At 62.2% G+C, this 22,700-nt stretch overlaps 1 protein-coding gene across 3 annotated transcripts; it reads right to left on the bottom strand.

Annotated features, from left to right (window-relative positions):
• Window positions 1-1,177: 1,177 nt before the first annotated feature.
• On the bottom strand, window positions 1,178-6,904 carry CUNH14orf180 (chromosome unknown C14orf180 homolog). 3 transcript variants are annotated; one of them, XM_090327994.1, is made up of 5 exons: window positions 6,607-6,904; window positions 3,646-3,769; window positions 2,466-2,595; window positions 2,180-2,215; window positions 1,178-1,823 (listed from the first exon to the last, which is right to left on the bottom strand). In XM_090327994.1, exons 2-5 carry the CDS (start codon window positions 3,751-3,753, stop codon window positions 1,588-1,590), a joined length of 510 nt encoding a protein of 169 aa, XP_090184120.1. In that variant the 5' UTR covers window positions 3,754-3,769; window positions 6,607-6,904; the 3' UTR covers window positions 1,178-1,587. The 3 variants fall into 3 exon arrangements, with proteins under 3 accessions (XP_090184120.1, XP_090184121.1, XP_090184122.1); XM_090327995.1 differs by having other exon boundaries at window positions 6,595-6,904; XM_090327996.1 differs by having other exon boundaries at window positions 6,569-6,608.
• Between the last annotated feature and the right edge of the window lie 15,796 nt (window positions 6,905-22,700).

The following is a 22,700-nucleotide window of genomic DNA, read 5'->3' on the forward strand; positions in this document are numbered from 1 at the left end:
TTGTTCTGGGGGTGGGGGGGCGCCAGCGTGCAGGAGAGCCCTACCCAGTTGGGGCTCCATGACTGAACTCGCTTGTCTTGTCCCTGGTTTGTAATTTGTCCACAGCTGTGGCCACCAACCCTTCTGGGAGGGGAGACCTGACCCTGGTCTGTCCCCTGCCCTCTGTTTGTGAAGGCCTGTACCTGGGCAGCTGGAGGGCCTGGGAGGTGTCGTCTGGTCCTGGGACCAGGGGTGGCGGGACCCGGCCAAGCGGGGCCAGGATCCTGCCCTCTCAGAGGAGCTTTGGACACAAGATTTCCCAAGTTCAAGTTTCTGGCAGGGTCGCCAACAACTCAAGGGAAGGGTTCTCACACTGGCACAGGTTCCCAAAGCGGACCTACTGTCCTGTCCCCTTCCCCTAGCCCTGATCCGCTGGACACCATGACCCTGAGACACCCTTGTCTGTCTCCTGCCCCTCCTTCTGTCCAGTGCTATGCTCAGGCAGCCGCCGTGAGTGACCAGAGGGAGGATAAGGGGCTGGTATGGGATTCTGGGGTTCAGGATTGCCCCCAGCGTGAGCCTGCCTGCAGAACTGCCTCTTGCGGGTTCTGAGGAGCTGGTGTGGCCCCCTCCCCGGGCCCACAGACCCCTGCATGCCTCTGTAACACAGACCCTTAGCTCTTGGGAGTTCTGGACGAGAACGCTGGCCTGGGGTGCTGGCGGGAGCTGGCCACGGGCAGGGCCCCACACAGGGCGGGCAGGGAGACCCTGGGTGGCTGTGGCTGTCTTGCAGTGACTGTGCCAGCTGCTTTGAAGAACTCTAGGACTTCCCTCAGCTTTTCACTGTAACAGCCAATTCCAATTCCATTACTGGCTAAACTGACGGTGACGGTTCTTCAACTTCCATGTATTTATCTCTCAAAAATAAAAACCCTGGGGAGCGTTTGTGTGCGTGCATGCGTGTGCGCGTGTGTACATGCACGGGGATTTGTCAGGCCTCCCAGCTTGCCTCCCTGTTCTCCAGGGAGGACTGCTGCGTTGCGGTCGGAAGCTCTCGGGGAGGAGCCCCGCAGGGGCTGCCTCTCGGTGCCCGTGGGCTCCAGGGGTCCGTGCCTTGCTGTTTCCACAGATCACCAGGACAGGTGCCCATCTTGAGCAAGATTTATTCAATCGCAGCTGGGGCACAGGTACACATCTCTGTGGGCCTCACTGCTCCAGAGCCTGGACCCCTGACCCCCTTCAAGTGCTCTGGCCCACAAACTAGTATGCGAGGGGCAGCGTCACCCCATAGCCGGCTGGCCTGTGTTTCTGGAATGCAGGCCTGGGGCCAGCCTGCACCCTTCCTTGGCGGACAGGAGGACAAAGCTGGTGGCAGCCTGCGGGCTCCGGCCGGCAGCGGTACGGGAGGGGTCCTCTAGTAAGTGTACAGTGGACCCGGCACACGGAATGAAGGGCAGAGCTGGGGCGACTGCTGCATCGGCCATGGCATCCCCTTTCCCGTGTGGGTCCTTGTGGCTGGCACTCAGGACCTCCCAGGCTGGGGCCATCTCCACTGCCCTCAATACTGGCCCCAGGACTTCCCAGCGGTGACACTGCCGTCGGTGTGGGTCAGAGCTGCAGGAGGCCGTGCCAGCAGGAGAGGGCCATGTGCCACAGGCGCAGGCCGAGAACCAGGAGCCAGGCCTGAAGGTCCTCCAGGGCTACGGCGATGGGCTTGGCCTGGCCACAGCACAGGCCCAGCACCACCCCGAGCAGGACACACACCGACAGTCGCAGGAGCAGGGAGCTGCTCCGAGGCCTGGGCTGGAACAGAGGGCGGCTGTGCAGAGCAGGCCGGCCAGGCCCTGTGGGCGGGAGGTCCAGCTGGTCAGCCCTGGCTGTGCCCCAACCCTCCCCAGTGGTGCCTGGCAGGGGAGGAGGGATGGGAGGAGCCTGCTGCTGTCTCTTGCTGACCTGAGGCTGGTGCTGTGGCCCTGCCCATCGGGGCCCCAGGGGGACTATCGGGGCCCCTGAGGTGTGCACCCCATCCAGGCGGACACTGGGGCGCTGGCTTCATCCCGAGGGGCCAGGCAGGATGGTGGCCCTTGAGGACGGACAACCAGATAGGGAGACTACCTGGGGCCTGGGGTATCTGGCACTGCCCAGTGGGGTGGGGGCTCAGGGCCCTGGACGGGGCGGGGGGCTCAGGCTCACAACGCACCCTTGATGGTGTCTGAGGTGTCTCTCCTGGAGATATCTGAAAGGAAACCATAGACATGGGTCCCCAGGTCCTGGCTCTCCCCAGGCCCTGTCCCCTCTCCTCAGGGCCCGGGTCCCCAGGGGTCCCCAGGCCCTGTCACCTGACCATAGACACCTTGGCTCTGAGGCAGGCCGTGGCCAGATAGGGGGCCGTGACTCAGCTGGGGCAGCGTGGGCCTGGTCACATTCTACCACACCACACCCCAGCGCGTGGTCACCTGGCTGCCTTGCCCCCGTGTCCCTCTTACAGTGGACGGACACTCCCAGTGGCTCTTGGAACCGCACGTGCTTCAGCTTCCTCGGTGCCCCTCGGGACGCTCGCTCTGCTGGGCTCTGCCTCAGGATGGAGGGCGGGAGCTTCGGGTCACTCTCCTGAGGCTGGGAGGGGGGAGGAAGTGGCTGGGTCCCTTCTACGGGGACTTCTCCAGGCTTTGTACAGAGGCACCACTGTGGAGGACCAGAGAGGGCATGGGGAGATCCGAGGCCCCGGCCCAGCCGTGCGTGGACCCCCGCGCCGTGTGGAGCCCGGCAGGGACTGTGAGGGATTCCGGACACGGCAGGAGAGCATGGGAGAAGGGCCAGCGTCGGCCAGCTCCACCGGTGAGGACTGGGCCAGGGCAGTCCAGGCTGGGCGGCAGCGTTGGCGCCCCCGGGGTCTGGGCCTTCTCCCGGGCTGTCCTCCCGCCTGCTGTCCCGTGCCATCAGCCCAGCCTGAGTCTGGAAGAGGACAGGATGCTCCTGGTGTCTGGTCAGCGTCTGTGTGACACGAGCCGCTCCACACGCTGAGGCAGAGGGGCTCTGCTGTGCCCATGCCGTGAGAGACATGCCATGTGCCTCTCGCGTGGCGGAGGAATGCTGTTTCACCTGGCCGCGACAGCTGCTACTGACGTCTGCCGCGCTCATTTCTGTCCCCTCCCTTCGGCGGTGGCCTCCTCCCGCAGGCCTGGAGTGACCTTTGGCCTCAGGGCCCGGTGACTGGGCCTCACCTGCCAGGACCCGCCTGCTCCTTGGAGAAGAGCCTGTGAGCAGGTACCCTTTCCTGGCATGGTCTGCACCCTTCGGCCTGCGCCAAGGACACTGGGTGACCCCAGCCTGCCCACTGCCAGCCTCTCCTGGGCTCCAGCATGGCCCTGGTCTTCCGTGGCTCTCCCTTCTGCCTCTGTCCAGTGTCCTGCCCTCCTGTCCTCTGGACTCCTGGCCTGAGGCCCACAGAATCCTTGCCACGCTTGGTACCCGTACCCCACATATGCCTCTGGTCACATGCTGCTCCTATTCAGAGGAAGCCCTGCAGAGTGCATCGATGCCCCCCCTGCAGCCCCCAACCCCAGCATGTCCCCTTCCCGTCACCAGAGCAGGCTTGGGGCCCTGTCTGTTTGTTTCCAGCTTCACCCTGGCTCTCTGCTGGGGGAAGTCCAGCCGCGGTGTTACCTTTTTGGTCTGGGGCACTGGGGCGCCCTGTGTGGCCTGCTCTTCCTTCCTGGTTTGATGGATCTCTGGTTGAATGTCGGGACGCGAGGTTCGAGCTGCAGTCCTCATTTACCTGAGCATGGTCCTGAGATTGTACGAGTGACACGGGGACAAAATTAGAGGGGGGACATTCCACTTCCTTGGCTCTGGTAAGCCTAGCCAACAGGTCCTTCTAGCCCAGAGAGCCTGTGAGCTCAGCAGCTTCACTGCCTGCAGCAAGCAGACTCCTCAGTCACCATCTCTGACGGCTATGTACTAGTCCCCGGGATCATGATGTGTGGAGGTCCGGGGCACTTGGGAAGTTTGGGTTTTGTCATTGTCACTTGCAAGTTCTTGAGATCCTGGGTTAATCAGTGCGCATGCCTGCAGCCCTGCTGTAGGGCGGGAGGGAGGCCTGGTTCCTTCCACGGCAGGCCAGCCCTGTGATTTAAAAGTGGAAGCTTCGCCCAGACCATCATCTTTGCCTCTCTCCTTTCCTGTCTTTCTGTTGTCATCTGTCCCCTGCCTCCCTGCCTCTATTTCTTCTCCATCTTTTTGTGACTAGTGCTGTCTCTGTGCCTCTATTTCCAAATTCCCTTTCCACATGTTACTTACTCTGGGTGTCAAACGAGCCTCCTTCTTCCCCTGGGTGGACGGGCCAAGGCCTGGCCCTTCTTCCCGTGCCCTGGCAGCCCCTCGGAGTGAATGCTTCTCACACCCTAGGGTCCCTGGGTCCTGAGTCCCTCATGCCGCCCTTGGGGTGGGTGGGCCGTCTCCAGGCCCGGGCCTGGGTGAGAGGGGCACTGCTGTGGTGGTGTCTCCTGCAGCCAGCCCGGGGCCATGCCAGCCCTCACCTCATGGGAAACAGTCTCAAGAGGCCAGCCACAGCCAGCCAGGGGCGCAGCCTGTGGCCCCCACTGGGTTGTTGGACACGGCCCTCAGGCAGGCTCTGCCCCGGAATGTGGGGCAACATGTGTGTGTGTGTGTGTGTGTGTGTGTGTGTGTGTGTATGCATGAGTGGACACTCATGGTTGCACGTGTACTGCGAGCGGGCACACACGTGTGCTTGCCCACATGTATACAGGTGTGATTCTGCATAGTTGAGGTACGTGAGAATATGCATGTGCTCTGATTGTGTGCATACATGTGAGAGTGTGTTCACACCTGAGTGTGCATAGATGAGCAGGGAGGAGCATGTGCCTGGGAGTGTGTGTGCATGTCTACATTTGTGTTCACTTGTGATGGCGTGTCTGTGAGGGTGTGTGTGCCCACTGTGTGCTCATGTGTGTCTGTGCACTCCTGTGTCTGTGACTGCGTGTGTGTGTGTGTCTGTGACTGCGTGTGTGTGTGCATGTGTGTGTGTCTGTGACTGTGTGTGTGCGTGTGTGTGTGCCTGTGACTGTGTGTATGCATGTGTGTGTGCATGTGTGTGCGTGTGTGTGCGCGTGTGTGTGTCTGTGACTGTGTGTGTGCATGTGTGTGTGTGTGTCTGTGACTGTGTGTGTGTGTGTGCGTATCTGTGACTGTGTGTGCGTGCGTGTGTGTCTGTGACTGTGTGTGTGTGCGTGTGCGTATGCATGTGTGTGTGCGTGTGTGCATGTGTGTATGTGTGCAGCATCACTCTTCTTTGGGAGGCATCGAGGAGAAGGTGGGGCACGGGTGCCACCCTGGATCTGGTCCTCAGGCCCAGGATGCAGTGAGAACAGCTCTAGACGCTCGGTGGCAGCCAAGGAAGCTGCCAGCTCTGTCCTGGCTCGCCGAGCGCCCGGCCGGGCCCGCCAGGCAGTAACTCGAGGACATCTGCTCAGAGGCTGGCTTGTCACAGATGAGTGATAACGGGTGGAAAATAGTTCCAGGGGCCTGGGGCCTGCAGAGTGTCACTGCCAGGCCATGCTGCCCGCCCAGGGAGGGAGGGCATTCTGGGCCTCTGCCCCAACTCTGGGAAATAAAAATAGTCCCAGGGTCCTGAGGCCTGCAGAGTGTCACCGCCAGGCTATGTCCCCTGCCCAGGAGGGTGCTGGCCTGGGTCTCTGCCCCTGCTCTGGGAGATGACCCCAAGAACTGTGCCCCCCCCACCTCGTAGACTCAGGCTATGTCCCCTGCCCAGGAGGGTGCTGGCCTGGGTCTCTGCCCCTGCTCTGGGAGATGACCCCAAGAACTGTGCCCCCCCTCGTAGACTCAGGCCATGTCACCTGCCCAGGAGGGTGCTGGCCTGGGTCTCTGCCCCTGCTCTGGGAGATGACCCCAAGAACTGTGCCCCCCCTCGTAGACTCAGCCCTGTGATCCCAGGGGCCAGGAGTCTGGTTTGCAGATGGAGGGCTGCCAGGCAGGTCGGCCTTGCTGTGCTGCACACTGGGCCACCAGCAGCCTTCTGGGTGCACGGAAGGCCCCAGGAGAAGAGGCTCTCGAGTGGAAGCAGGCCCCGGAGGTACTGGAAAGTGGGGCCATTCCTCTGCACAAGAGCTGTGCATAGCTAGTGCCCTCGGAGGACCCTGAGAGCCTGGATGGCCTTGCCTCTGTGCCACCTCCCCCCTGCCCTCACCTGTGATGGCTGTCCACCCAGGGTCTCTGCGACTGGCATGTGGGTGACCGCAGTGCCCTGCCTGCCTCCCGAGACAGGGCCCTGCCTCAGCTCTGATCTCAGGCTGGCTCTCTGTTGCCATCCCCAGCCTCAATGGCCCCTGCCTACCCTTTGCCCCTGCAGTGTGTGGGGAACGTGGTCCCAGGCTCTCATCCAGAGCCTGGGCTGTGCCGGGCTTGGCAGAGTGACCTGCTCCATACAGTCCCCTCTTGGGTGGCCCAAAAGGGGCTGGAGGTGGGTCAGGCCCCTAGGGAGCCAGAGCCTTCCCAGGGCCTTCTTGACCTGATACATAACACAGAGCCACCCCCCGTCCCCCACGCTCACCCAGGGAGATGCTGATGGACACTCACGCAGGGACACACCTGCGCCCGAGGCATCGCCCGCCCGGGTCCCGGTGGTGCTGCGGCTGGCCGTTCTCCTGGGTGCCGGCCCACCTGACTGCCACTGGGTGGGAACCGGAGCCTCTGCTACTCACAGGCCAGCTGAGAAGTTTCCATTACAGCAAGATGGGGCTGTGGCCTCAGCCGCCGGAGGGCCCCGCACTGGCTGCTGGATCTCAGGAAAGGTTTAGGGTCATGGGGAGGGCTGGGCTCAGCTCACTGCACAAGAGCTAAGCAGGACGGCCAAGGCGCCAAGGCAGGCTGTGTCTCCCCAGCTGGAAGGAAATGGCAGCAGTGACAGCCTGTCCCCTCCCCTCTCCGAGGCCAGGCAGGCACAGGACTCCTGGGAGGGGCTGCTGGTCCCAGCCAGGATGGGCGGGCAGCTCAGATAGCATGCATTCCTGACTTGAGCAAGAAGGAACACTCCCCGGAGGCCCTGCTCCACTGGCTGAGGCTGGGCAGGAGCCCCTTGTCCACGAGCTTGAGATGATGGCCCAGGCAGGTGCGTCTATCCAGGAGGGTCAGAAGCACCAGCAATGGCATCTGGGAGGGGCTGGGCTGGCCCTGGCACGGGGGTGGGGTGGGGGAAGACGCTGGCTGTGGTGGACCAGGCTGGTCACCAGCTCCTGAGGTGTGGCATGGGGTCCTCTGCCAGCTGTCCAGGCCTTTACAATGGCAGAGCCGAGGACCAGAGCTCCAGCTGCTATGGTCTGTCAGAACTGCGCTCACGTCGATGAGGGTGCAGGGATCGCTGGGGCCGAGCCTCCCGAGGCCTGCTGCCACCTTGGTGGGCGGCCCCCACACCTGTGTGGGAAGTCCTCCCTGCAGGTGGATGTCTGAGTCTAATGAACCTGGGCGGTGCTTTCCAATCCCGGCCAGTGACGGGCAGAGGAGCCAGGCTCTGCATCCCCAGAGAAGGAGCCAAGCAAAGCTCCAGCTCTCGCCATGTCTGATAATGGTTATGTCTGGTGGTGGTCATGTCTGGTGGTGGTCATGTCTGGTGGTGATCATGTCTGTGGTGGTCATGTCTGATGGTGATCATGTCTGGGGGTGATCATGTCTGGGGGTGATCATATCTGGGGGTGGTCATGTCTGGTGGTGATCATTTCTGGTGGTGGTCATGTCTGTGGTGGTCACGTCTGGTGATGGTGGTCACGTCTGGTGATGGTGGTCACGTCTGGTGGTGGTCACGTCTGGTGGTGGTCACGTCTGGTGGTGATCACGTCTGGTGGTGGTCACGTCTGGTGGTGATCAAGTCTCGTGGTGATCACGTCTGGTGTGATCACGTCTGGTGGTGATCACGTCTGGTGGTGGTCATGTCTGTGGTGGTCACGTCTGGTGGTGATCACGTCTGGTGGTGGTCACGTCTGGTGGTGATCACGTCTGGTGGTGATCACGTCTGGTGGTGGTCACGTCTGGTGGTGATCAAGTCTCGTGGTGATCACGTCTGGTGTGATCACGTCTGGTGGTGGTCATGTCTGTGGTGATCACGTCTGTGGTGATCACGTCTGGTGGTGGTCACGTCTGGTGGTGATCATTTCTGGTGGTGATCATGTCTGTGGTGATCAAGTCTCGTGGTGATCACGTCTGGTGTGATCACGTCTGGTGGTGATCACGTCTGGCGGTGGTCATGTCTGGTGGTGGTCACGTCTGGTGGTGATCACGTCTGGTGGTGATCACTTCTGGTGGTGGTCACGTCTGGTGGTGATCACGTCTGGTGGTGGTCACGTCTGGTGGTGATCAAGTCTCGTGGTGATCACGTCTGGTGTGATCACGTCTGGTGGTGATCACGTCTGGTGGTGGTCATGTCTGTGGTGATCACGTCTGGTGGTGAGCATGTCTGTGGTGGTCATGTCTGGTGGTGATCACGTCTGGTGGTGGTCATGTCTGGTGGTGATCATGTCTGGTGGTGATCATGTCTGGTGATGGTCATGTCTGTGGTGATCATGTCTGGTGGTGATCATGTCTGGTGGTGATCATGTCTGTGGTAATCACGTCTGGTGGTGATCACGTCTGGTGGTGGTCACGTCTGGTGGTGGTCACGTCTGTGGTGATCACGTCTGTGGTGGTCACGTCTGGTGGTGGTCACGTCTGGTGGTGATCACGTCTGATGGTGGTTACGTCTGGGGGTGGTCACGTCTGGGGGTGATCACCTCTGGTGGTGGTCACGTCTGGTGGTGGTCACGTCTGGTGGTGATCACGTCTGTGGTGGTCATGTCTGGCGGTGGTCATGTCTGGCGGTGGTCATGTCTGGTGGTGGTCACGTCTGGTGGTGATCACGTCTGGTGGTGATCACTTCTGGTGGTGGTCACGTCTGGTGGTGATCACGTCTGGTGGTGATCACTTCTGGTGGTGATCACGTCTGTGGTGGTCATGTCTGGTGGTGATCATTTCTGGTGGTGGTCATGTCTGGTGGTGGTCATGTCTGGTGGTGATCATGTCTGGTGGTGATCATGTCTGATAATGGTTATGTCTGGTGGTGGTCATGTCTGGTAGTGATCACGTCTGGTAGTGATCATGTCTGGTAGTGATCATGTCTGGCCTTAGTTATGCCTGGCAGTGGTCTGTCTGACAGTTGTGTGACTGGCAGTGGTGATGTCTGGCAGTCGTGTGTCTGGCAGCCCATAACCCCTCCAGGGTGGGGCCTCAGCAGCTCGTGAAGGGTCCACCAATTCTCCCGGCTGTGGCCTGGCGATTTATATGTAGGCCGTCGTTGTTCCGGCTCTTCCCTGAGCAAGGCTCCTCTGCTGGGTGCACCGCCGGGGCCTGCAGCCAGGCCAGAGCTGTGACTACTTTTCCCCTTTGGCAGAAATGGCAGCAACCTGTGGATGGGCCATTGGCCCAGACTGGGTGGGAGGACCCTGGAGCACAGCCCGCAGGCCTGCTGACAGGGCCAGGGGTCAGGGCTGCTGCTCTTCTCCAGGCCCACACGGCCCTTCAATTAGTGTGCGTGGGGGGCTCACGAGCAGGCGTGCAGGCACACACCCTCACACACACACGCGCGCACACACACACACACACACACATGCACGAGCACACACATGAGCAATGATGATGTAGAGACTGTAGGAGGTTAGGCCCTGCTGTAGAGATGGGATAGCCTGCTGCCAGCCCCTCTGCCCTGAGGCCTTGGGAGGAGACAGCAGACTCCGAGCAGCAGCACAGGCTGAGCCCCGTGGCGCCCTGTGTCGTGAAGCAGTGTCTGGCCACAGAAGGGCGGCAGGGCCATCGGGGGTGGACACACTGGTTCTCCATCGTAGCTGTCCTTCCTGCCTGGAGCTGTGGAGTTTGTCCTTCCTTGGTAGGTGAGAAATGAGCCTCAAACCAGGCAGCCAGGAGGTGCCAGGCCAGGTCAGGCTCAGTGGCCCTGCGTGAGGGCCCTGCTTGGAGCCAGATCTAAGAGCGGCCATCAGAAGGCCGCAGGACCAGCAGCCATGAGCCGGCAGAGCCTGACCTGCGTGTGGGTCCCCGCGGGTTGAAGGGCTGTCAGGGAGGCCGGAGGCCACACTCCACGTCCTTCCATGAGGCACAGCGAGGGGAGCATCCTGACCTGACACAACGTCAAGAGCCGCCCACCAGGCTGGCTGGACAGGTGAGCAGAGGGCACCCTGGACAGGGTCCAGGGGTGGGAGCTTCCTGCTGCTGCCTCCACAGAAGAGCAGGTGGCACACTGTCCTCGTCAGGGCAGGTGACAAGACTTTGCTTCCTGTTGCACTCAGCTCTGTCCGCAAAGATGGGAAGATGGTGGGTCATGTTCCAATAAAGCTGTATTTATAAAAACAAGTGTCAGACCAGAGTGGCCGCTGGCTTGGAGCTAACTGACCTCTTCTCAGGGACACTGCCAGGGAGGGCCAGGGACAGAGCTTGTCCTTACAGGAAGTCACGCTCTGGGGCCACACAAGAGCCACCCCCTTCTGAGCTTCTGGGCTAATGAAGGGTACTCGCCAATTCCAGGGGGCCAGAGCCGGTGGGTCAGGGTGAGCCCCGGGACGGCTCCTTTTTATTCCCTTTTGTTGGCCAGAAGAGGGAACTGCCAACCCCAAGAGCCTGTCCCCTGCGCACTCTCTCTGGAGGGGGGGCTGTGCCCTGGCGACCATTTCTATGGGCAATTAATTCGTTCTGGATGGGCCCACGCTGGCTGCTCCCAGAGGGTCCTCTTTCCAGTGCTCATCTGAGCACCCCACAGGCCTGCTTTGACAGGGACACCAGCCTGGTCCCTGCAGCTGAGATGAGGCTATCCCAGTGGCCTGGGCCTCACAGCACCCTCAGAGAGGCCCCAGCCCTTGGCCTGGGGAGTGGGCTGCAGCTGGCAGTGGGCCTACCGGATGGCACACGGAGGCACGCTCAAGAGAGAGGAGCCTCTGGTCTGTTCCTGCCAGACAGGTGACCCTGAGATACCCCTGGCTTCTACCCTGTGGGCTGGCAATGACTGAGTTCCTGCCCGGGCCCTCCTGCCCCCTCCTCAGCCCCGCACGGCACTGGCCTGACCCTGGCCAGGCCAGGAGACACAGTGATGGTGGGACGTCCCTGGCCTCTTGAAGCTGCCATTCAGTGGAGGGACTCCTGAGGGGTGTGAGGAGGGCCGGAGACGGCTGCTTCCCGGTGGGCCTGGGAGGCCTCCAGGAGGCCGGGAGGCCGGTGGGCAGAGGCTGCCGGGGCTCTGTGGCTGTGTCTGTTCTGCTCATCGCAGTGACCTCTGCCCTGTAGTACTCAGCGGCTGCCCAGACCCTGCAAGGCGGGGGGCGGGGCGGGGTCTCTCAGGCCCCAGGGGAAGGGTCTTCCCTGTACCCCTCATCACGTTGATTGTGGACGTTTCCTAAGAACCAAGAGGATAAGACTGCTCTTCCTCTTGTTCAAATCTCCCAGGTGCCAGGGACAGAGACACAGGGACGGCTCAGCAAAGCCCTGGGCCTCCACGGTGAGGTTGGTTGGGAGGAGAAGCCAGCCACAGAGCTGAGGCTGGCTCCTGGGCTCCCGCTCCCCGGGGTGCTGGGGAGGAGCAGGAAGGCTGCCATGACCAGCCCCCAGGTCCAGGGCGGCGGGTGGGAGTGGAGTGCAGCGTGAGGGTGGGGTCCGGGGAAGGAGGCGCGGGAAGGGAAGGGCGGCCTCAGTGGATTTACAGTGGGGTCTGGTGGCCCTGGGTAGGGCTGGGGGAACTCTGTGGGACCTCGTCCTTCAGAGAGGCTGGGAGGCCGGCAAAGTGGCTCAAGCCTTCGGAGTCTCACGGGCCTTCGGAGGGGGAAGCAGGGCCCAGCTCTGGGCTCTTGCAGATGTAATGAAGGGTCCTACCCTCAGCCTGGGAGTGGTTACTGGCCACCAAGTGGCCAGTGTCATGCTGGGTACCAGGCCAGAGCCAGCATGAAGACCCCTGGGGCCTGGGTGTGAGGCAGGGCCTCCTGTGGGTGGGGCCTGGGTGTGAGGCGGGGCCTCCTGTGGGTGGGGCCTGGGTGTGAGGCGGGGCCTCCTGTGGGTGGGGCCTGGGTGAGAGGCGGGGCCTCCTGTGGGTGGGGCCTGGGTGTGAGGCGGGGCCTCCTGTGAGTGGGGCCTGGGTGTGAGGCGGGGCCTCCTGTGGGTGGGGCCTGGGTGAGAGGCGGAGCCTCCTGTGGGTGGGGCCTGGGTGAGAGGCGGGGCCTCCTCTGGGAAGGTGGCTGCAGCACCAACAGCTGAGATAATGGGAACCCCTGGGCCACTGTGCACTAACAAAGGCTCTGCTTCCCCTCTACATTATTCATGACCTCCAGGAGGCCATAAAAGTCCACTGCTCTCCACAGGAGGCATAATTACAATGATAAATTTTATTTATAAAGTTGGTCCCTCCCTTCAAGCCAGCCGCCTGGGGGGCCATCCATAAGCCATAACCGGACACAGACAGGGCTGTGAAGCTGAAACTGCTGTGGCAGCTGTTTCTGTGCAGGGATCTGAGCCCAACCAGAGCGGCTGGGGGGGGGGCGTGAGGGGCAGGAAGGGTCCTGGGGGCACAATCAGAGTGGGGGTGGGAGGCGTGAGAGTCAGGCGGGGGCCTGAGCCCAACCAGAGTGGTGGGTTGGGGGGGGATGGCATGAGGGCTGGGGCTCTGGCTTGCACCCTGACTGGCTGAGCTTCAGGATTGATGGCACACAGGTGTCTGGTTGCAGTGGGCACCCAGCATGGCCTCAAAGCCGTGGAGTCTGCCTGGCTGTCAGGGTGGCCTGGCTTCTGGGAAGCCTGCTTTTCCTTGTCACCTCTTCTATTTCTTTTTAATCAAAAAACTGAGTGGCGTTGCCAGAGCCCACCATTGGCGTTTCAGTGAGGACTTCCCTTCCTGGGTCTTTCTGCCTTTGCTGGAGGAAATGGGCTGCACACATTTCCAAGAAAAAGGAATGAGGAGTCCTGAGCAAAGCCCTTCTGGGTGATGATTGTGGGAGCCTCTGACCACAGTAGGCTCTGGCCTCGGCTCGCTTTGAGGAGCCCCGGACAGTGTTTGGAGGGGCAGCAGGCGGGGATTGTCGGGGAGGAGCTGGTCCCGCCTGGCTGGCCGGGGCCCTGCTGGCTTCAGCCTGCCCTGCGGGCACCATTACTGAGGCTGGAGACCAGGCAGAGGGACCCTGGGCGGGCAGAGCAGATCACCCTCCAGGACAGCCAGAAAGCAGAGACAGGCCGGGCAGGGGTGCAGAACCATCCTCCACGCCATGCCCTGGAGCTGCCTCCTCCAACCAGGCCTCACCCGTGGGAACGGCCACCATCGCGTAACGCTGAGTCCTGAATCCACGGGTGGGTTCATCAGAAGTGGGAGATGGGTGAGGCAATGGCATCTCTCCCAGAGCCCCATAGCGTTCACTGCTGGCGCCCTGGGGGGCGTTTCACACCCAAACCTCAACCCTTGCCCTCTGACTCCAAGTCCCCAGGCTGTCCCCGAGTGGGGGCCAGGCTGGTGGCATGCCCCCACTCCTGGAGAAGTTGGGAGCCCTGAGCTTGGCATTGGGCTTGACGGGCCCCAGCCTCAGGTTTAGGCCGTGCCAGCCATGCAGTGACAAGAGTCCTACTTGGGGGTCTGGACCTCCCTGGGTGCTGCCTGCATGTCCAGATGCCCAGGCTGCAGCCTGGGAGCTGACAGTGGCTAATTAAGTTCTGGACTTTATAGTCCCAGAAAGGGGAGTACTCTATAAAATCACCATTCAAGGGGGGCCCTGCGCCGTGTGCAGAGCTGGCTATAAACACTTCCCGCCTGGCATACCAAGGAGGAGGTAGCCTGGAGAAGGTAGGAGGAGTTTATTGCTCACTATATTAAAAAATAATGGACTCATTAAGAAAAACACCTTTTCAGAGCATTAAAATTAGAGGTGAATTGATTCCGTGGTAAGATGGTCTTTTCCTTTCCAGGTGGTATTTAGTGTAGTTTGTGGGCAGAGCGTGTCGCCGTCCTAGGTGCCCGGCAGGAGGCCTGGCAGAGACCCCCCTGCAGGGGGGACACCACACTGCTTGGACCCTGGAGTGTGGCACCAGCAGGCCATACTGCACAGCCCCAAGGCTGGGCTGACCTTCCTGGTGCCCTTGGCAGCTGCTGGGCAGACAAGGTCAGGCCAGGTCAGGCCAAGGTCAGGCCTGGCATTTCCTGGCTGTGGACAGGTGACGGAGGTGCTGACATCCTGGCCAGGCCAGGTCAGGGTGACCACGGTCCCTTCCCCTGGACTCCTGTATCTGGGACCGCCCTCCTCTCCTGAGTTATGAGGCTCTGTTTCCGCAGCGGAGGCCAGCTCGCCTTATTAGCTCCCTATCAAAGGATCGCAGGTTTTCGTCTGGGCGGCGGCGGGGGCCAGGCTGAAGGATGTCTCTGCCACTGTGGGCTTGCCTTCAGAGGGGCTGCTGCTCAGCTCGCAGACCAGGCAGACGGCTTTTGGGGACTATTGGGGCCAAGGACACCTTGGGCGGGGCTCAGGAGCAGCCTGGGGAGGAAGACTGCCTAGTGGGATCCTTCCTCCACCACACTCCGGGACCACCGGCCTCCGTGGCCTCACAGGCCTGCCCACCGCAGTCTCGGTGCCCCTGGCCGCTGCCCAGCGGGTGGAGGGATGTGCCGGCCGCTGGGCTGGATTGGTGCTGGGTACACGGTGGCTTCTCCCCACTGGCTGCCACTGCCACCTGAGGGCCGGTATGTGCCATGGGGGCCTAAGCTGTGCTGGGGGCCGGGGTGGGCACCATGGTGGCCCAGCCGAGCAGGGATGGAGGCCCACCTCACAGGTGCCGCTCGAATCCAGACGTGGTGCTTTGGAGGCGATGCTTACTGTAAGATGCTGAATGGGGAAACTGAGGTCCCAAGATGGGTGACCTGAGGCTGGAGAGAAGGCTTTGTGCCCCCTTCAGTGTGGCAGGCTGGGCGAGGTCTGTGGACGGAGCCGAGGTCAGGCGCGCGGGGTCCCCTTGGCATGTGCGTGCTCCCTCCTGAATCTGTGCCAGCCAGGTGTGCAGAAAGTAAGGGTGGACACGGGCTCTGGGGACACGCCCCCCCCCCCCCGCACCTGCTCTCCGAAGCCGCCTGTCCTGGCCGCCAGCCACTGGTGTGGATCATCCTGGGTGCCAGGGAACAGCTTTCGACTCAAAATCCCATCTCCATCGTTTGGATGGCAGCAAAAGCCCGGAGACGAGGCGGCCCTGGCCAAGAAGCCTTGAACCCCCAGCCCCCGTCCCCGGAGGGAGGGCTGTCCCCGGAGGGAGTCCAGCCAGGGCCCAGGCAGCTCAAGACTGATTAGACTTTTTTATAAGTTTTTTTATAAGAGTAATAACAGCGCGTTCGAGTCAATAACGTGGCTCAGGAAGGAGGAGCGAGGAGCGGGCTGCAGGGAGGAGAACCTGATCAGCAGTCAGGGGGTCTCTGCCAGGCTGTGCCTGTCTGCATTTATGAGCTGTTTATTGCCATTCGCCTCTGGGGACGGAGCCCCTGCCCAAATGGCGGATGGGAGCTGCCCCCCTTTTCCAGCAGGACCACAGCTCGGGACCCCTGCAGAAGTTGCGAGTAGAGTAACCTCGGGTCGGCTGTTGAGCGTGGGCAAGGAGCCGCCAGGGGGCGATGGAGGACCAGCAAGAGCCAGCCTGCACCGGGCTGGGAGCCGGCGGAGGGTGGAGGCCGCGGGAGGCTGGCTGCTCTGCTGCTGCTGCAGCGGCTGCCTGGAGGCCGGCGGGAGGCTGTTTGAAGCCTGTTCACTGCTCGGGAGCTCAGAACCCAGGAACCCAGCAAGAACGATTTGTTTCCCACCCAGGGTGGCCTTGACCCCCAGTGGGGTGGCAGTGGCCGGCATCCGCGTGCTTCCCCAGGGCTGGCTCTGCTCCGGGCAATCCACTTAGGACCTGGAGGGAATGGGGTGCAGGGCAGAGCCCCCACAAGCAGCAGCAATGCTGCAGGACATGGCACGACATGACGGGGGCCCTCCCAGCCTGTGGTGCAGAGTGGGAGGTGCCCTGAGCTGGGTGTCATGTGTCCCCCTCCTTACCGCGCCGGGGCCCAGTGTCCACTCTCATTCACCAGGCCGGGTCCTCTCCCTCTCACAGCCCAGGGGCAGGCGGGTGCTTTGTGTCCCTCTGGTATGAAAGGGCAGTGACCGGCGCTCAGGTGGCCAGGCAGCTGGGCCGTCTCCCCCTGGACACGGGGGAAGAATGAGCGTGGCAGGTCAGACCCCAGCTATGAATGAGCCTAGACGGAGACTTTTGGCTTAGCCCTGAGCAAACCTGGGTCCTGGGTCCTGCCCCACACAGAGGCCCACGCCCCGCCACACCGAGCCTGGTCCACCCCCAGGGAGCCAGACCCCCGCAGCCGGGCCCCGGGTGCAGCTGGTATGGATTCCAGCAGGCTCTGAGCACTTGTGAGGCTGGACGGGCCACCCCTCCTGCCATGGGTGACACGTATTTAGCTCTGGGACCCATGTCCTGTGACTGGAAAGAGGTAGAAGGGCTGTCCTCCGAGAGGCCTCTGGGCACTCGCCCCTCGGGCGCTGGGTTTGAACTCAAGACCTCATGCCCGCCAGTCAAGGCACTCTGCCATTGGTGCCGTGCCCCACCCTGCGGAGGGGCCTTTGCTGGGGTCTGAGCCCTTCCATCCGTTCCCTCCCTTCCCTCCCAAAGCCTGGCCTGCCCTTCAGGATGGGGGGGGCACTGCTCGTGCGCCACGGGCTGGGCGTCCATGCCTGGGGTCCGCCTGGGGCACGGGGCGGCCTCGGCTCGTCTCTATGAGCCCTGGCTGGGGGGCAGACCCGGCCATCCACATGGAGGCCGCCGGGCTCCATGCACTTCTCTGGTGAGGGTGACAGGCGGCCTCATCTCAATTCGTTTCTCCCCCTCCACCCTCGGTCCGGCAGAGTGGCGCTGGCTGCTACGAGTGTGGGGGAGTTCTGAAAAATTGCCTGCCACCAGCGCTTATTTAAATCCCCGGGTGATTTATGAGTGTGGACAGTTTTAAGGGCACCGTGGAGCAGGTCGTCAGCCAGACTGCTGAACTGACACTTTCCAAAGTGAGCGCAAAGGCACGCTGGGTTTCCTCCAGCTCGGGCGGCCCAGCCGGTCCTAACCCTGGGGGCGGGGGACGGGGCCTGAGCGTCTGTGGGTCCCAGTCGAGCACTGGGCTGTCTAGGGGGCCTGCAGCCTGGGCACAGAGCAGGGGTGAGAGGGGCATGGAGCACGGGGGCTGTGACTCCAGGGCTGGACAGGCCTGACCAGCAGGCGCGATCGCCTCTGCCCCGGGCTGTGGACCAGGATGGCAGGAACGGCTGTGTGAGCGTGTGCAGGAGTGGGAGTGCGTGTGCGTGTGTGTGTGTGCGTGCGGGAGTGCGTGTGCAGGAGTGTGTGTGTGTGTGTGTGTGTGCAGGAGTGCATGTGCGTGTGTGCGTGTGCGGGAGTGTGTGTGGTCTCTATTTTGAGCATGCGCTGCTGGATTTGAGGCAGGGTCAGGCAGCTTGGAGGCCCAGTTCCGAGGCAGTCCAAGTAGGGGCCAAGATGGGGGATGCAAGATGGAGGCCAAGGGAGGGGACCACGGTGGCCCGGCACCCCGACACTGCTCCGGCCCATGGGGCGGGCCTGGCCTGCTCCATCCTCACGCAGCCGCACGGGGCCAGGCTGGGAAGGTCTACGAGCCTTCCTGCCTACGGCTGAGCGGAGAGGAGGAGAGGAGCCTGAGGGCCGTTTCTGTGGTTAGGGGCTCCCCGAGCGTGTTCCCCCCGGTCAGTAGCCCCCTCAGCGGTGGTCCCAGGGGCAGTGGCTCTCCTGTAGCTGTGCACACGGACGAGACACAGAGGACACATGTCAGAGCCATGCAAATGTGGACGCACACGCTGCTCATACCAATGTGGGCGCACATGGTTTTCACGTGCGCAGGACCTGTGCTTACGTGGGGGGGACAGGCACCTTCCCCCACGTCTGTGGGTGTGGCGCTGGCATGCGTGCTTGTGCGTGTGTCTGTCTGTCTGTGTGCCCGCGTGGGGCGCAGGGCTGACTCCTGGCACACAGGCAGGCTGTGCGCACGGAGGGGACTCCGTGCGGCCGGGCTGCGTCCGCCTCGCCAGCGCCCCACCTGCAGGGAGGTGGACTGGAGCAAGGTCCTCTTGGTGTGGCCGTCGGGGTTCTGGAGATGATACTGGGAGCTGATCTGAAGCATGTGAGGTCGGGGAGCCTGGTGTGGGACAGAGGGACTGGAAAATGGCACCTCCAGGATACCGTGTGGGCAGAGCCCTGAGCCTTGTGGGTCTGTCCTGCCATCTGTCAGAGCTGGGTGGCCTGGAGGAAGGTGTGGGGCAGTGGGAGTGGGCCCCAGGGCTGCTGGGACTCCGGTGGCAGGCGGCAGAGCCTGGGCAGGCCAGGAAGGACTTTCCTTGGTGACCCTTCCCAGAGCTGTGGTGCAGGCGTGCGCCCAGCTCCCTCTCACGGGGGACACAGGCCCTGAGTGCAGCTCACCCAGGGGTCTCAGGGTCCCTGCTGCTGGTGGAGCGGAGGCAGCCCCGGGCAGCCAGGGACCCCCTGGCTAAGGAAGGCAGCACGTGGCCCACCAGATGCCGTGGCACCTTCTGGTGCAAATGTCCCGGCAGGAAACTGGGAGGACTGGGGGCCCCGGAAGGGTGGCCCCTGGATGAGGACCGCTGGGATCAGGGTGGAGGGAGGCGGGAGGAGGAGGACCCGGGATTCCTGCCGACAGCCCTGGCAGGGGAGCTGGGCAGGTGAGCGGGCTGTGGTTCTGTTGGTTGGTCCAGAGCCTGGGGAGCGGCCCTGCTGGTTGGCAGGGACGGTGTCTGATGTGTCCAGGGCCAGCACCTGATGTGCCTGGACTACAAGTGTCCACCGCCACCCTGCACAAAAACGAGGCTGTGGGTCACCAGGGCAAACCACAGCTAGTGAATATTTAACAACGCCGAACAAAAGCGCATGCATAATTAACCAGGCAGCGAGGAACTGGAATAATTTGTCTTCTTAAAGGGGATTCGGTAATTTGTTAAGCTGTTTTGAAATCTGCAGTCTAGCTGCGGGAGCCGCTCTGATTTCTAAATTAATTTGTGTGATTTAGAAAGTGGAGCCTCCTGGTCCATGCTGGCCACACCTGGGGGGGCGAGCGCGTGTCTGCTGGCGCTTGTTTGCTCTGTTTGTGCTTCCTTGACTGATGGACGGGTGCAGGCGTTCCTGGAGCCCGGGCTGTGCGCGGTCCGTGGCCCCTGACTCTGTGTGTAGGATCCGTGGAGAAGCAGGTGCTGTGAGCCTGGCCTGGCAGGTCACCCACCGCCCGCTCACCACCGGCCAGGCGGTCGAGTGCCTGATGGGGAGGGAGGAGCAGCCCACAGGCCCCAGGCCTCGCCGGGAGAGCCTGGTTCCTTCTTCCCAGCGTGGCCTGGCTCTACCCTGTTGATTCTGGGGTCTCCTGCCCAGCTGAACCTGGACTCATTTCCTCATGGAGCCTCATTTAAAGGGGCTCTTGTGACTCCTAAACCCACATGGCTTCAGAACCAGAGACGGGAGACTGAGCAGCGGCAACTCTGGTGAGGTTTGGACGCCGAGCCCGGGAAATCCCCAGCTGTGTGGCCATAGTCCTGTCTCTAGCCCTTTGGAACTCAGTGGTCTGGGTCTGGACATTGTGAATCCCCTCCGGGGGCACCTGGGAATGGTGTGGGGTGTCCCGGGAGGCGTGGGGGCTGGGGCAGGGAGGGCACAGGGAGGGCCTCTTAGAGCCAGTCCTGACATGGGAAATCTTGCGGGGCTGTGGTTTCCTTTCGATGGGAAGTTGGAGGGTCAGGGGAGAGAGAGCGTCCTTTCTCAGAAGAGTGCCCAGCCAGGGGTGAATGTCCTGGGCCATGGATTGCTTTGGGCTTTTTCAGTCAGCTGGGACCAGGATCCCGGAGGGAAGTTCTTGCTGGGTGGGATTTGAGGGAGCCATGCCAGCCAGCTGATGGCTCAGTGGGAGCTCAGGTGGGTGGCCTTGGCTCTCTCCACCTCTGGAGCACTCGTCTGTTCCTCTGCTGGCCCCTGCTCCTCCCGAGGGAGGCCGGGAGCCTGGGCCAGCTGCAGGCCCAGGCCTCACTGTGAGGCAGCGGACTCCAGCTCTGTCAGGGTCTGGGCTTCGGGCTGTGCCCCACTGCTGGTACCCGGTTCATGCTCTGGGCCTGGTGCAACAGACAGAGGCAGCCTCTGCCCATGAACACTGGGGGAGGGGCGGGGGCGGGGCCTCCGGTGGCCGGGCAGCCTGGACGAGGCAGGCCCTGAGCAGGGGAATAGTAGAGTGTAATTCCAGGCAGTAGAGGAAACGCAGGGGGCCGAGTCAATCTCATCACCCCAAGTCGTAAGCAGCCAGACAGCACATGTCTTCCGGAAAGGAGCAGAGGCAGTGGACTTGGCCCCCATGGCGTCTGACCTCCCAGCTCTCTGTGGCGTCCTCTTTTCTAAAGGCCTGGCCCAGCAGGGGAAACTGAGGCTGAGGAGAGCTGCAGTGGATGCTCTCTATAGGCAGAGTCTCCCAGAATCTGACTGGGCCCTCACCTGGGGCGGGCCTGCCCTGCCCTGCCCTGCCCTGCCCTGCCCTGCCCTGCCCTGCCCTGCCCTGCCCTCCAGGCTCTCCCCCAGGGCTCGTGACTGGGGCTGCCAAGCCTCCAGCCCCCTCTTTGTTCTGCCCGCCTGTGAAGCCCTCAGCAGCCCTCTCGCCACGGCTCAGTGAGTCCTGAAATTCTCTTTCCATTAAAAATAAATGTCCCATTTTATCTGCCTGAAATGGCTCTGCGCTCTGATTGTCTTTTCCACGAAGCCGTATATGGAGAACTATAAAATCATAATACAACTATTAATCCCCTGTATCTGCTTGTACCTAATTTTTATTAAAAATATCCTGGGCTCCAGCTGCCTTGTAAATTAGGGTGAGTGGAAAGTCTGGGTGGAGGTGGGCTTGCTCTGGGCCCCAGGCACGATCTGGAGGGTGGTGATGCAGCCACGTGGCGTGGCAGGCTGGCTCTGGCTTCCACAGGGCCTGTTCCCCACACACCACGTGGCAGGCCACTGCCCAGCTGTGTTTTGTTGTGATCTGATCCAAGTAGGCCAACGTCCCACTTCGTGCCTCCTTCTTTAGACCCTGCAGCACACAGCAGGCCTGCTGTGGCCTGAGCCTTATGCAGAGCCAGGGAGGCCAGCGAGAGCTTGTCCCAAAGCCGAGGAGGAGCTAGCTTTCTGGACCCCGGTTCCTGCAGTGCCGAGGCAAGCTTTGTGCCCCAAGCAGCTGCCCGTGGGCTGGGCCTGGAGTCCAGATTCCCCACCCAGGAGCCACTCTACTACGAAGCAGGCTTCCCACAGGCAGCTCCAGCCCTCCTCAGCAGTGGCCAGCCACGGAGCTGCTGGCCTCAGCCTGCGCGAGCCTTGTGCCTCGGCTAAGGCCAGCCTGCCCTCCCCATCTCAGACCCCAGCCCTCAGTGACCCCCTGGGCCTGCCTGCTGGCTCAGCATGGGCAGGGAGGGCTGCTCAGGTGTGATGAGCGGGGGCTCAGCTGACAGCCGTGGTTCTTGGTGCACTGGTTAGGAGCAGGCCAGGATCTAGACAGCCTTGGGCCATGGGAAACCCAGTTCAGAATTCCTGGACACAGTCTGTAGTTCCTACGTCATGGGATGTCTAGAGTGGAGCGGGCTGCACGGTGGACGTGGGGCCTCCTGGGGCTTCCGTGGGGCTCTTCAGTCCTTCCACTCCACCACCCTCGAGTAGCTTCCTCTCTGCTGATAACCTCAGGGCCGGGACAGCGACCTGGCCTCCCACAGGCAGGAAGACACAGTCAGTCTTCTCCCCTCCATGGTGCTTTCTGGGGAGCCTTGGCCAGCCCTGCCCCTCCACAGCTCTGGCCCAGGACTCTGCTGCCCAGGGGTGGGGTGCAACATGGGGAGCTGTCAGGGGCTGTGTCACAACTACTGAAGCCTGGGTGGATCCTGGGGACGTGTGCCCACCCGCTCAGGGTCCTGTGGTGTGACCCTGCCCTCTGCATTTAGGGAAGAAGCCCCCCCTCCCCTACAGATGTGCCTTAGGATCCAGGATTTACGGAAAGCCCCGCACCCTCTGCTGGGAGAGGCACGGACTGCACAAGCCTCCTTGTCCTGCATCCTGAGTCCTTCTCACGAGGTCTGCTGGCCCTGGGGTCCATGTTCAGGCACGGGGTAGAATTGAGGTCTGAGTCCTTGTCCTTGCCGCTAGCCCACCGGGCCCCCAAGTCCTCACAGCTGGGAGAGAGGACACCAGCAGTGCTGTGGGTGAGTGAGGGACTGGCCCCGACAGGGGACAGACTGTGACTTCTCTCCACGGGGCCATCCACCTTTCATGACCCTCCATGGACTGAAGACGGAGGTTCCGAGCTGGTCTGGGCCCTGGGCTCTGCTGCCTCCCTGTAATTAACACACACTAGGCTGGCTGATTAAATATTATTAAAATAATGACGCCTTCTCGGCAATCAGGGGGATGCATGAAACTCAGCGTTCCCTTGCTTATTTATGGATGCCCGCAGCGGTGCAGTCTCATGGCCTCTCTGAACACCCAGGCTCCTGTCCTTGGTATGGCCTTCCTGGACGGGGGCGTGGCTGCGGCCCCCTGGGGACCATCAACCCCAGGAAGTG

Source organism: Megascapheus bottae, unplaced genomic scaffold, assembly GCF_031878675.1.
Source record: "Megascapheus bottae isolate mThoBot1 unplaced genomic scaffold, mThoBot2.hap1 HAP1_SCAFFOLD_439, whole genome shotgun sequence".
Classification (NCBI taxonomy): domain Eukaryota; kingdom Metazoa; phylum Chordata; class Mammalia; order Rodentia; family Geomyidae; genus Megascapheus; species Megascapheus bottae.